The sequence below is a fragment of the Seriola lalandi genome, unplaced genomic scaffold (genome assembly GCF_002814215.2).
Source record: "Seriola lalandi dorsalis isolate HSWRI2012SDOR001 ecotype SW California unplaced genomic scaffold, Sedor1 jcf7180002052274, whole genome shotgun sequence".
NCBI lineage: Eukaryota > Metazoa > Chordata > Actinopteri > Carangiformes > Carangidae > Seriola > Seriola lalandi.
The window spans coordinates 3,991,853-4,006,533 of NW_019522827.1; the positions used below are offsets into that span (position 1 = coordinate 3,991,853).

A 14,681-nucleotide genomic window follows, 5' to 3' on the forward strand; every position below is an offset into this window, starting at 1 on the left:
GTCTTCACAGTATCTCAGTTCATTTCCTCACCTCTGTCACTTAACTGGTTTCTCTCTCCCTTTCTTCCCCCCTCCATCAGTCTCCCACCTTACATTCACTTACTGCCAGTGGTGCCTGGCTACTAATCCCTTGCTTCGGCCTTTGGATATTAAGCTGTAGGTTAGAGATAATCAGAAGTCAAACAAATACCTCTATCTACAGTTCAGTCGTCACGCCTCACAGCACCAATGCCTGTTCAGACCTGGCTCTTACTGTGTGCAAAGCAGTACTGGAAGTCTATGCGTCATTTATCTTACGTCGCCATTTCTGGTCGGAGACAACACAGAGTTATATTACTTATCCTCACAAACTGTAGTTCCACTTGATTCAGTGTTGCTTGTATTTGGATCATGTAGTGGATCTACAAATCCAGAGAAGAAATGGTAAGAATTTTAGTCAGTTATCAGCAAACCTGAACTAAATGTACTTAGTTTAATCTGCAAAGAAATGAAAAGTGTAGCGAATGTGAAGCAGATTTGATTGTTTGAAATTGTATAAGACCAATCATCATTGTGACTACATTCTTTGTGGCATAAATCAATCCCAGTTTTTCACATTTATAATTATGTAATGAGCTGATAAACCTGTCAGTTAGATTCAGTCATTGCAGATTGGTCGAGCATGTGTAAGACTGTTTGTTCTTCCATGTTTCTTGAAAATGACCTGCAGTCTCATTTTTGTCTGACCATGTGCTGTGATTCAAGATCACTATGTATGTGATTCTACAGTATGCCAGCATACTCTGTACCGTTTTCCGACCACATGCACAGTGAAATTTCTCTCGCCTCCGCAGACTCGGAGACCTTCAGGGGCTCTTTTACATCACTAACACCCACACACCATCCCACTCTAGACTAACTGCCCCATTTTCTTTTATTATTGTCTAATTGCACCTTAAGCACACGTATGAGATGCTGCAGTGCACTTAACACTCTGTAAATTTTGTTCCACGAGACAGATTGCAGGGTTTGAGGATGTTGCAGTGCAGGGATGTGGCAGGGATTCCAGTTAAATGTGTGACTCACTGGGCAAACAGCTCTGTGTCTCGTAACCTTTGACCTTGTTTACTGGCAGAAAACAAAGAAGCATTGAGGAAGATGGATTGAGGAGGCAGGTATAGACCAGATTCTAATGCACATAATAAAAACCTTGCTACCAAGTGTTAAGGGAATATGTGAAATTAGGAAATGTTTTGGAGAAAAACATACCAGTGAGGTTTTTGTGTCTTAACTTTTTAGTGATAAAAACTGAACTGAACTGAAATTTCTTCCAATTACAAAATAGCAAATTAAGTGTGTATTTGGCAGCCAGTCTGTCCCTAGAACCACAGTTTATTAAGCCAGGGACTTCAGTCCATTGCAGGAAGTGAGCTAGATAGCCACCCCTCGCTTCCTAATCGAAAGAAGAAGTTGATTTGTGTTTTCAGGGCAGCTGGTTCCTCTGATGTAAACCACAGGGCTTCTCAGAGGCACTTAGTCTCATCGATGAAGCTGTGTCCAAAGTTTTGAGAAAAGCTTGTTCATGTATACAGCCAAAAATGTTTTAGCTGACAGTTAGAAGTTGCTGATTAGTCACAGCACATTAAATCAATCTTCATCTCTTCAGTAAGTGCTGGATCAGCGTGACAGCATCACTCAGCATTTCCCACACAGAGTTATATTGTAAAATTAAGCCTTGAGCAACTGTAGTGCAATTTATTTGTACTGTAGTTGAGATTTGCAGGAAGTTGGCAGGTTAAATGTCAGAGAAACGCCTCAATTAAATGTAAAATCTTGAACGCTGTCCCCTGATACGCGCTGCAGTTTAATTTATCTGCTAAGAGAAGTTTGAGTGCAGTTAACTAACCATCATGTGTTGCTGTACAGCTTCTGATTTTGAAAATCTGCGGGCTAGCCAATAAGCTATCGATAGCGGCTAGTGGTGCAGGTTTGCTGTGGACATCCTAGGGTAATTTTCATTGGGCTGACACAGAGAGTTAAGGAAGTGTCTGATGTCTAGATCTGTACTGAAACTCAATACTGCTGTTTGGCTTGGAATTACTACCACCCGTCAGTCGTGGCTGTGGCTAGTTAAGCCTTTCAGTTCTGTTCATCTGCTCATTCAGGCTTGCTTGTGACCTGTGGGAGGCACCACAAAGTTACTCAAACTCACCACATTCTGTTCTGTTAAACTCTAGGGACAACACCACCATTTTCCCCTAAAACTCAGCTCTTTTTTAATATCTGACCTTATTTATCAGCCAGAAGCTTGAGGGCATTGGGAGATGTAGGGTAGAAGCCCGATGGCCTTGATTCAGATAGGGAAAACCTTGATAACATGAGCTTGAAAGTCATTATGTGAATAAGGTTGATAAACACTAAATCATCTAGAAGATTGATAATTTAGACCTTTTGAATATAAATAATATAAATATTTCTTTTTTTTTTCTTGCATTATATTTTAACTTGATTCTGCTATATATAAACCACTATACTGATTTATATTGTTTGCTTTATAATAAAGCATTAAAGACTTTGTGGGAACGAAACACAGTTACATAAGTGCCAAATGGCTGGAAAAGGGAATCTGAAAGTCACAAGAGGCAAAATGCTGCAAAATGACAAGTGTTAAACTTCCAATATGTTAAAAGTGTCCTCTGGACACTAAAACACAAAATGTGTGTCCTTGAGGTCTGACAAAAGTGTTGAATCATTTCCTTTCTTATAAAACATTTGCAAAGACAATTGTTTTTCATTAACGTCTCGATAACTACATCATTTAAGTCCATGCTTACTAGTTAGCAGCATCTTCTCTGCATTCTGCTGGCTCATTGCTGTGTTTTTAGGCACGTTACTACCACCTACCTCTGATGAATAGTGTGAAACCATTGATAAGGCTATGTATCGTGTCTCCTGCATGCACGTGCATGCTAACATAACAGGTATCCGCTCATAAGACCATTGCTCTGCATTACTAGTGGTCAAAAACTTCACTGGGTACCTGTAAAGTCGAGATGTCCCAGATGTTCTGTAGTGTAGCCACATGGTTTACCTGCTGCTGCATGAGGCTCCAGTTACGGGTCTGCTCAAAACTAGCTAGTTGGTACAGCGTGTAGCTCGACCACATTTGAAGGCAACAGTGTCTATAGCTGTTTCTTGTGGCAGGATGAAAAACCTGCAGTCTCAGTGAAAGGCGAGATGAATCATACAAACGGGGTTAGTAGGGCAATCTTTCAAGCAGACTTTCCTCACAGGCACTCGCTGTGGTGCACTTGACTGCACACATGAAAATTAACAGAAGTAATTGTTTGATGAATGAAAAAGAGCTTGAGAGCCCTCTTTCTCACATCTGCACATCTGAAGCGGGTGTGCTTGTCAAATTTTCACTTTGAAAAACTTCCCAAACATGTCAGATGCAGCCCCCCATTTTGACATCAGAAAGCTAAAAGGGGAGGGGGTTCAGATGCTGTTTGACCATCTGACAGGCACTTGAGTTGAAGCATAATGACACCCTCTCTCCCAGTCTTCAACACAAGCTACAGCTGAAAAGCAGATGTCTAAAATATTGTATATCCATTAAAGAAAAAAAATTATGGGTCATTATTCAATGTCTAAAAAGTTGTGCAACAGTTCTCTTCAGTCAACCACGAAGTTAAGTTGTCCTAGAAAAACAGCAAAATAGTTTTACATCTGTGTCATTCTGTTTCATAATTGATTATGTCTCACTCTGGAGCAGAATGTGGTGATGTAGGACAACCAGGACAAAAAAGCCTCTTTTCCAGACTTGAATCTCGCCAGTGTAGACATTTGTCAGAACGGTTAAATCACAACTCGCAGCAGGTTTGGACTGTGGAAAAATAACCCTTGACAAGTTCCATGTCTTATCTGTCTAAAAGAGGAAAATGGATGGAAAAATGTATCGAGGAAATCCATCATGAGAAAAAGTTGGAAGGCTAAATAAAGAATTTAAAAGGGTCTAAACTCTGTGAAAAGACTCAGCATCACACAGGCTAGAACTGACTTTTGTGGATTATAGTCATCTCTGTTCAGATTTCTGTCACTGACCACATCAAACTGCTGGTCACATTCCACAGTTTACTCCCCACGACCCTGAAGATCAGCCGTCATTAGGGTTGTAATCTTCCTGTGTCTTGTACAATGTGTTCCTGGTATTACAGTCAGTGTTGTTACACTTCAGAAGAAGCAGAGGAAGGATGAAGGATTAGTCAATGTGTGAATCATATGAAGCTGTTCCCATGACTTCAGACACCAGGAGCTCTCTGTCTGCATTCAACAAAATCGATAGAGTGAAACAAAGATGGGCCTGTCCCACTGTGTGTCTGTGTGTGTGTGCGTGTGTGTGTCTGTGTGCGCGCGTGTGTGTGTGTGTGTCTGTCTGTGTGTGTGTGCCGTGTAGTGCGGTGATCAGCTAACATGGCCTCATTGGATCATCTGCCCATGTTTGTTTTTGCTGAAGCAATCCTGACTCCAAACATAAACACTGCTAATGTGCTGTTAGTCTCTTCTCGCTGGCTTTTTAATGTTTTATCTCATTTTTTCTCTCTCCCTCCCTCCCTGTCTCTCTCTCCTCTCTCTGTGTATTGATTTTTCTCTTTCATCTTCCCCTCAACCAAGATTCATGCACATAAGCATAACGATCTAAAATTGAATCAATAATTTAAATGTTTTTTCTCAATTTTGTACAAACACAGGCTTATGACACATTTTGGTGTTTGTTAGATCGATATCTGTAAACACCCATATTGAACCACTAACTGCATTTTGAATGCTAACAAATCTAGAAAATTGGAGAAAGAGATTGTTCAGGCAGGAACCTCTGGAGATGCAGGTGTTTCAGTGTCGGGCTTTGGCCTCTTTTTCCAGCTCCATGCTGACTTAGAGATTTTTATCTCCTGGTGTTATGTCAGGTCAGCTTAGCGCTTTGAACAAGAGGTCTCTGCTCTATGGGCTACACAGTTATGGTCTAAATGATATCTAGGATTAACCTGCTGGATGCTGTGATCTCCATAATTAGGGTTGGCATTCTGTTTTTTTTATTTATTTTTTTTTTTTTTTTCATTTTAAGTTTATTTTTTGGCATTTTTCCTTTATTGGATAGTGACAGTGAATTGGAAACAAGGAAGAGAGAAAGGGAATCAAAGTGCAACTAAGATCCCTCATGGAATTGAACCAGGGACGCTGTGGTTATATGGTATATGTCATAACCACAAGGCCACCAAGACACACCAGGGCTAGTTTATGAGGAGCAGAATTATTTGACTGGGGCGGCTGTGGCTCAGGAGGTACAGAGGGTCGTCCACTAATTACAGAGTTGGCGGTTTCACCCCTGCTCTCCTCCTTTCCACATATTGAAGTGTCCTTGGGCAAGACACTGAACCCCAAGTTGCTCCCTAGTGGTAGAGTGTATGTACACTCATCAGTGAGTGTGTGTGTGTGAATGAGAGTGCAGTCCATTTACCATTAGACGGCATTTTGTGTAGAGCTGGAACAATTTATTGATTAATCGATCAGCACAATATTAACTAGCAAAGAGAATAATCAATAATGAATATGATTGCTAGTTTCAGCCCTAACTTGAGTTTTCTTTGATTTTCTTTACTTTTTAAAACTAAAGCAGACACATTCTAAGTGAAATGCTAATCTGTCGAGGATGGGACCTGGTGGCTGAGGTGTGATTCCAAACATAATGAATTTGAGGACAGAAGAACATGTACAAATAGTACTGGGCCCTTTATGCACTGGGTGATCACCAGTGAGACTGTATAAAACCCTCAAGATGTATTGCAAGTACAACTCTATACTCTTTAAACACCGACTGAGTGATAAGGTTGCATCGCTGGTTGGCCAACCAAGTGCTGGTGTTTCCCCACTGGTCATTGCTTTTTCAAAATGATTTGGTGCAAACAAGCAGCATTGAGAACTTGGCACCAACTTGCTAGATTTATTACTTTTCAGTGCCCGGCATGCAGTGACCATAACAACAAATCTAGCAACTTTTTGGACAAACCTTAGACACTTTTTGTAGAAGAGAGTCATTACTATTGTCCTCCGAGTGCGAGGTCTGGCTTTCCCTTCGCAAGCACACTTCTTCTGCAACTAGTCTACGACACAGTCCAGCCAAGGTTTTGACATAGTCTTGTTTTAAGAAATGTAGAGGTTAAGTTGACCTCACATGTTGCAGAAAAACAACCCTCAGGAAGTCTTTCTAGTTTCAGTGTCTTTGCACATGAAAAGTGAGCTCTATTCTCCCTGGGTTCATCAAAAAAACTCTCAACTCAAAATCTCCCAGAAATCTCTGAGGGAGGAAACGAACCATTCTAATGACATTCCAAAAATTTTTTCACCCTCTCTCTTTTTTCTTCCTTTCCGCTACTGCCCTGTCTCCAAACCTCTCTCTCCCTTGTTGGGAATGATGTCAGAGTCCCAGATTTCCAAGCCATGACTGAGCGCTTTTGCAGACAGCTCCGAGCCTGGCAAAGGAAGGGGCGGGGCTCTTTCACTTCTCATTTCCTGTGCCACAGGAAGCACATTCCTCAGCCACTGGCAGTCAGACAGCTGTAAAAAGCCGAGTGTAACTGCGAGTTCCCGGTAGCAGGCTGGCCTCCAGGAATCTCTTAAAGTAATTCCCAAGGGAGCTGTCTCAGGATTTGTGTGTCTGTGTCTGAGAGACAAAGAGACTCATTTACAACTCTTTCAACTCCTTCTTCAAATGTTTAAGAGTAAAAGATTGATTTGATGAAGATGTTTAATTAAACTTAAACTAATGCTTTAATGCTACAATTTAAGAGATAGAGGCATAAATGGCCGTAGACCTCAGACTGTGTTTCATTGTGTCCTTGCTGACATATTTATTCACTCGGTAGGCTTCGTAGCTCTGAGGTGTTTTTAATAAAACTGCCCCTTCAACATCCCCTAAACACAAATCACCATAAAGACCTTAAGCCTCACTGTCCACAGCCAGTACTGTTAAACTGATGTAATGAGTTCATATGTGCTGGACACTCTATAAATGACAAACTCCATTATCACTGAGACCTAACACAGCCAGTCACTGTCGTTGTGTCCTGCCTGCCTCCATCTGGCATGCTCCTGTTTGATGTATGTAAACGTGTTATTTGTACATATGTATTTTGTTGGTTCCCTGACTGTGTCTGTGTTTGTGTGTTTGACTCTTTTGCTTCTGTAGGAGAAAGGAAAAGGAAAAGGTTTGGTGAAGAATGCTGCCCTGGAGGAACAGGATGCTCAAAACCTGGAGGTAGTCGCCTTCTGTGAAGACGTTGCAATGTAAGATCCTTCCCACTGGCATGAAAATAAAGGCCCTCTTTTACCTATGATTGACCTCCTTTGCTTGTTTGCTTGAGTGTTTCATAACATTTCTGACATTAAAGCAGCTTTAATCTGTATTTTTCTAACAATGTATCAAACTGCGATGTGAAAGTGGTTGCTTGTAGTGATAAAGCTACGGAAAATTATCAACTGAATCTGCAGCTCCCCTCGACTTTACAGAGCATCATAATGAGTTTCAGCTCCTTGATTATTTGTCTGCACTTTTACTGTTGGTTTCCTCTCATCGCTCTCATAGTGTCGTTTTTAGTCGCAGCTGTCTTCATGTGAAGAAGCTCTAAGAACCTGCTCAGCACCAAATGGTAGACAGACACAGTTAGTGACAAGTTGGTGAACATAATGGAGCATTTAGCAACTAATGAGCCAGATATTTCTTTCAGGAGTTGGTTGAGACCAAACACAGAGCTAAAAATAAGAGTTAATATTGGACTTGCATTCATCAGGTGGCCAGAGACACAACCCCAAAAGACTGATTATGTTACTCTGTACCTGCTGGATCTGTAAGCAAGTAGTTTGTCAAACCAACTTAAAAAGTGATGACATGTCAGTGTCATGTTCACAACTTGTTCCTGTCCTCCCTAAGGGGCCAAATAATCGGTTATTGCAGATTTAATCATGGCATTTTTAGATGCAACACATTTCAAACTCACATTAAACAGGAGATTGGGCTTTCCTGATACAGGTATATTAACTATTATATATATAAAAATTATATTAATTTGGTATAAGGTACTTATTTGAAACAGTTGTGTTGTATATTTGTTTGGGGTGAGATTGTTTTATGATGCATTTATGTGTGAAGGGCTGAAAATATGTTGCATTTGAGAAAAAGCACATTTTTCTCCCGCGTTTGTGTGTGTAAATGCATATGTACAAATTTTCGCACATATAAGACATATAGTAATTGCATGTTTTGCAGTTCTGTTTGTTTCCTGAGGCTGAACAGAATTTCTCACTCCAGTAGTTAGTTTGGGTGGAGTGATGATGAAGCTGCGTTCTGGGAATCCACTTACATTACGATAACTGTGTCAACGCCCACCGCTTGCCCAGCAACATCCCTGCACATGTAATGGTCAACACGTGCTCTACATAGTTTGGAATTAAAAAGAAACTTCACCTCTCACAAGAGGGTTCAAAAAAAAATTAAATATTTTCATATCATTTTCATCATCTCTTAACCTCCCAACTACTCAAGCCAACAGTATCACAGAGTCAACATCACAGGCAGAGCTATAGGTTATTGTGCAAGGGGGGTGTTTTGATTAGGTAGAAATAACACATTTCAAAATATTTGTATAACCTTCTCTATGTGCATATAATGCAAATATCAGCAGTAATCTATTCAGATTTGCTCTTCCTCCTCTCTTTCTCCCCTCCTTCCAGTTTTCCTGTTGTACTGCCCATGCTGTATCCAGTAGTCTCATCCAAGCAATCTGAGCCATATGCGCAGCCTGGCCCTGGCTGCACCTCATGTGTTTGCTCTGGCAAAATAAACTGAAATATGGAAGAAAAAAAGTGTTGACTCTGTTTCTGTTGTGGTTTTCTCCCCCCCCCCCTCCAGCCTGCGCTCCAAATTCCCTCATGGTGACATGTCCACCAACCCCGGCTTCGTCCTCAGCCCTGTCATCACCCAGAGAGACGGTGGAGGTGACAACAGCTTTTCTGTCAAGGTTTCTATTGAAATCTCTGAATCTCAGCAGCCTGTAACCTTCACCTGTGACGGTAAGCGTTCATGGTCATAAAATGTCTTTAATCTGAACCATCTTTGAAACAGCTCTTAACAGGGTTAAAGAAGAGCACACAGCAGATATTGCACTTAACCCATTTTTTTTTCCAGAATGGACAAACAACATTTTGTAATTTAACTTTTGATATGATGACAAGAATCTTCTGACGTTAGGAAGTGCCGAAAATCCTCTATACAGATGGAACCACCACCATTGCTTTAAAGTCGGCCAAAAAAGAAACCTTGTACCCCCTTTGCCTTTGAGCAAACAGCTCAGATTGCAGATAAGAGAACTCTGAAGGAGGAAACGACATTCACAGCTGCCAAACTCTTCACCCCCTCCCCACCTCATTTTTTCTCTTTCTTTTCATTTTTTCTGTCGTGGGAAGTACATTACGTTCCTTTTTCTGCACAAATAAAGGTTTGTCCCCTCACTATGGAGTAGCCATGTTGGGCAGAAGGGACTGGAGTTTACTTTTTCTTTTCTTTTTTTCCAAGGGCCTACTAAGATTTCTGGTTTCTGTCCCCGGGTGTTTTGGGAGCTGTTATTGGCTAACCCCTCATTATACACACACAAAACTACAAGCACTGTGACTGACATGTCCTTTGGGATGTGAAGCCAAGCACAGTGGAGGCTGTCAGCCAATAAGGAGGGCTTTTTGTTAGACATATTATCCCAACTGTGTGACCAAGTGCACCACTGTCTATCTGGGTCCCTGAGGACCAACACTGGGCCACTGTGTGTGTCTCTGTGTGTGTGTGTGTGTGTGTGTGTGTGTGTGTGTGTGTCTGTGTGTGTGTAATGGACTGTCCTACTGACCCAGGCACCACTCTGAAAAGCCCAGTTCAACAACAGCAACAACCTATAGGAAGTATATTTACTGCTTTCCTCATTCTACACTCTAATAGCACTTTCCTAGCTTCCTGCTTTGACTCCAAGTTTACCTCGTCTTTCCTGCTTCTGCCGAGTTAACCTCCTTTAACCCCTATGCTTCCTAGGTCACCTCCTAGGTATATTTCCTTCTGTCCTAGTATGATGTCTAGTTATGTTTCCTGGTTGACTTCCTCTGTTGTCAGCAGCGTGTTGACCCACATAGTTGGTGTTTGGATTCCTCTGGTTGGACATGATTTTGCTCTTAGGAACAACAGGCTTCAGTTCTACTCAAAGCTTAGGATAGACAATAGAGAGATAGAGGACAGGGCAGGAACTTCTCTTTTGCATTCCCCTCCTTTTTCTCATTCTGCATTTCTCTCTCTTTGTCCCTCTTGCTTGTTCTCTCTCTTTCTTTTTCCTTTGTACTTTTGCTCCCCCCCTTTTATCTCTTGTTTCTCCCCTCCTTTTGCTTGCATCACAGTATTTTCCTCCACACTTGTTTCCTTGCAGCATCTTCTCATCCATCTTTCTCACCTCTTTATCCCTGTTTTGTTGTCCCACTGAGTCTCTTGATCATTTCATCTCTTCAGAGACTACACATTACTATGACACATAAGACTTTCACTGCCCTCTTCACTCTCCCTGTTGATATTTCTCTCTTCTGTTTCTTTTGTCCCTTCTTTCTCACTTTTTCTCTCACACAACTTCTATTAACCCTCTATCTTCTCTCTCGTGTAATTATGAGTAAAGGAATAATGAAAAAAAATTGTTGTGTAAAGAATGATGTATATTTACATGATTAGCATAATGAATACTGTAATATTGTCCAACAGTTGAAAGAGTGTTCAGAAATATATCTGTTGTTGTTCCTTGGTGATTTTCTTTGCTTTACCTTCTTCCTAGAGAGCCTGATTCTTGCAGGGCTTGGCTGTGAACTACTTCTAACCTCTGGGGGATTCCTCACGCACTGTGGCTTAGAAGGGGCGGTGGAGGGAGTGAGAGAGAAAGCAATGTATAGAGAGAAATACAAAAGAGAGAGGAACAGCAGAGAGGAGGAGGAAGGGAGAGGAGGAACAGAGAGAAACACAGAGGGAGAAAGTCAGGGAAAAAATGAGACGAGGGAAAAGGGGAAAGGCAATTTATAAAGAGAAAAACAAAATATGGGTATTTATGGGGAAAAAAGGTGCAGAGAAAATAAAATGAGACGAATTTAAAAAAATAAAATAAAATAGTTTGTGTGGCAAAAAACAAAGGAAATGCTGGGAGCTTTTACTGTCTGCAGACAAGAGGGTGTTGGAGAGGAGGGAACACCATCATATTTCTTCAACTTCACCTACTCCCTGTATCGTTTCATTCTCACAGGACTATGAATGTGCAGGAATTTGACTTGGTTACAGTGGTGGAGAAGGACACTACTGCAAATGCACACAGTTGGTACAAAGCAGCAACACACGTCAGTCTGCCTACACCTACAATGTACATGTACATTCACTCTGTCTGAATTGTTTCACATGTGATGAGGTTGATGCAGGAGGTGCTGGTACTGGTGCTGTCTTCTGGCATTAAATGGTGATGATTATGTGTCATACTAAAAGCAGTTTCACTTTTTGGCTTAATGCCAACAATGCTACTGTACAATTTGAAACGTGCTATATTTAAGGTTTTCTTTATGTGAAACCTTTTAAATATAATGATCCTAATAAATTGCATTGTTTGGATGAGACTGTAAATTAAATTAAATTAAATGTTAAAAAGCAGCATGAAAAAACTCAAAGGAATGATGCATGCATTCCTATCTTGTCAAGGACGGCATGTTTGTTTGCGTTCATGTAGTTTCAATCAGCTCTAGGTGAGAGTTCAGCAGTAACAGTACAAGTGGTGAGATTGCTGAAGTGAGAAATGTTAAGTATACATGAGATCATTCCTTAACATCAGGGAGCTATTACAGTATAAGCCTTGATCATGAATTTACATGCATTTTAGCCTTAAACTCCCATTTTCTGCTTCACTGTTACACTGTAACATTGTTCTCTAGGATTTACAGTAATTATGGTTTTCCTGTTGCCTCTACGTGTCTCCTTTTGTCTCTGAATCTGTGTCTGACAGAAATCTCAGTTTGCTCTGAGTCATGGAGGAATTCAATCATCACTCTTTTATTTCTTTACAATGTCAGTCCCTTTGGATTTAACAAGCGTTCAGTGACTAATGGCTTTATTCTAACCTCTCACCAGCCCTCCTATCTACCTCCTACAAGACCGTGATTGGTCCAACCACTGTCTTGTAGGAGGTAGAACATCTTGTAGGACAGTGATTGGACCTGACACTCGTAACAAAGGTTACTTATCATTATTTATTGAAGTTATTGAAGAGTTACTGTGGGTGCATTTATTTAGCACCCCCTTTTTAATCTAGTAGTCCGTAGAAACGTGTTTGTTTCTTTCTGTCATAGGCTACCTTTGGAGACAAATTTCAGACTAAAGACCTGGGCCCGTATTCACAAAGCATCTTAAGGCTAAAAGTAGCTCCTAACTTGTTGATTTAGAAGAAACTCCTCAAAATAATGGTCGTGTCAGTCCTAACTTTAGGACTCCTATTTTATTTTATTTTTTTTACTAAGAGCTATTCACAAAGCCACTTAATGCCAAAACTAGCTCTTTAGTCTTGGAGAAGTAGAGGAGAGGACTCCTAACTCACTAAGACCAAATCACAAAGAATTGTAAAAGGGCTGCTGTCATTCCACGTCGCAGTGTTTTGGAAACCTTACACGATGCTGAATTACTTAAAAGATACGTCTCAACCACGAGGGAATAATGATCGTTGTGGAGTTTGTGACGGATTAAATAACATCTTCCAACTGAAACAACCCAATCAGAGCGGAAATTAAGTGTTTGGCAACGCTACGTTACTTGGCAACAGAGAAAAGCCGATATATCCGCCAAACAATAAATGTGCTCTGACCTGACATCATAGGACAATTCATTCAACTTATTTTAGATGTTCAACAACTACAGAGAAATAAAGCCGGTCTACCTGCTGTGATCGGTGCCAGAGATGTAAGCATGTAAAAATGATTGCACCATCTCAAGAGGTATTTGTAAACAGGAAAAAAAAATCACACCATCAGCACACAGGCTGTATTGGATGCTGCCTGCACAGCTGTACACCTTGTTGTACAGTGTCCCGGATCTACACACGAGTCATGGATCTTAATGGAGAGTGACCGGAGGCAGTTGTTTGACAGGATCATATTCCAGCTGGATGTCACATGCATGGTGGGGGAGAGGGGAATATTCACACACTTCAACCCACAGCTGGGACCACAGCTTCATTACAGTTACAGCTACAACAGACTGTGGCTAATAGGCTGCCAGTTAGGTTTAGTTAGGTCGTCTAGGACAGGTTCGATTTTGTTTTGTTTTTCCATTGAGAGACTTGAATGTAAGTTTTTATAGTAAAATTAAATTCTCCCGGGTCGACACAAACAGTATCATACAGATGCATTTTGGGGAATGCACTACTTTTGTAAACAGAACCTAATCCATTATTATTTAATTTGTATTCGTTTATTTCTCAGTGGGTTTTTTTTTTATTATTACTGCGGGTGTGCGCATGCATTTTCACCGGCACAGACGGTCTTTCATCAACCAATCGCTGTGGTTCCTGCAAAGAAGCTCGTCCATGAAAACTGACGTCAGCTGTAGCAACGGAGTCGAGCTCATGGTTTAGGAGTCTTCGCTTCCTTTTACTAAAAGTCGGTCACAGCAGCTTTGGGAGGAGGACTTAGGAGAAAACCTTTAGTTAAAAACTTTTAGTGTAACTTTGGAAGACTCTTAGTAGTAAGATAAAATGCTTTGTGAATACGGCCCAGTTAATTGGGCATAGCTTTTCCAATTGGGGACAAAAGGTGTGTCCCCAAAAAAGATGATTTCGGGTCAGTGGTTAAAATTAGGATTAGGCAAAGGTTAGGGCAGGGTTAGGATTAGGGTTAGAATAAGTCTCCAGGAAATGAATTTAAGTGTATAAAATGTCCCCATAATTGACCTAGGACAGGGTTATTGTATATGTTTGTCAAATCAACTAACAATATTTTTGCCCACATTTGACCCTGCTAGTACCTTTCAAAACAATGTGTGAAATGCAATGGAGGAATTTCCTCCTCTTTTAACTGATGCCCGCAAAGATTCCCTGTTGGGAATTCCCTCACCACCTCTGAGCGCTCACAAAACGAGGCGTGACCTGTCTTAATTGCTTTGTTACAAAACAGTCACAGTATGTGTAAAACACCCGGTGAGCACCACCACCATACAGGTACTCTTCACAGACTGTGAAGCTAAAGCTATTGGTCTAAGCTGTAAGAAAAGACACGCCATTCCTCTGAAGGGTGGAGGTCTGTTATTGCTGGAGCTGAGGGTGGTCTCCCTCCCTGTGTGACTATGTGAACTTCTAATAAGTAACCTGAGTGTGTGTGCTTAGTCCAAACGTTAGTTGTGTCTGTATGTGAAGAGTCTGTCTCTGTCTTTGTATCTGTCTGCCTGTGTTTATGTACAGACAAGGTTAAGAGGGTGCCAAAACCTCTGTAGAAGTAGCCAAACAGCAGAATAATCTGCCTTGTGTCAGGTTACACTCTCAACCCAATCTTGTCTTGGCTGGACACATCAGATATCAAAGCGTACATAAACATCTAGAGCTGACCCCAAA

The 14,681-nt window shown here is 41.0% G+C and overlaps 1 protein-coding gene across 2 annotated transcripts in view; it reads left to right on the forward strand.

Moving 5' to 3' along the window:
• Window positions 1–14,681, forward strand: part of pik3c2a (phosphatidylinositol-4-phosphate 3-kinase, catalytic subunit type 2 alpha) — a 48,093-nt gene that overhangs the window by 10,237 nt on the left and 23,175 nt on the right. For both annotated transcript variants that reach the window (XM_023400252.2, XM_087172339.1), the window contains exons 3-4: window positions 7,226–7,323; window positions 8,945–9,105. In XM_023400252.2, coding sequence (XP_023256020.1) covers window positions 7,226–7,323; window positions 8,945–9,105 — 259 coding nt within the window. The remainder of the gene's footprint in view (window positions 1–7,225; window positions 7,324–8,944; window positions 9,106–14,681) is intronic.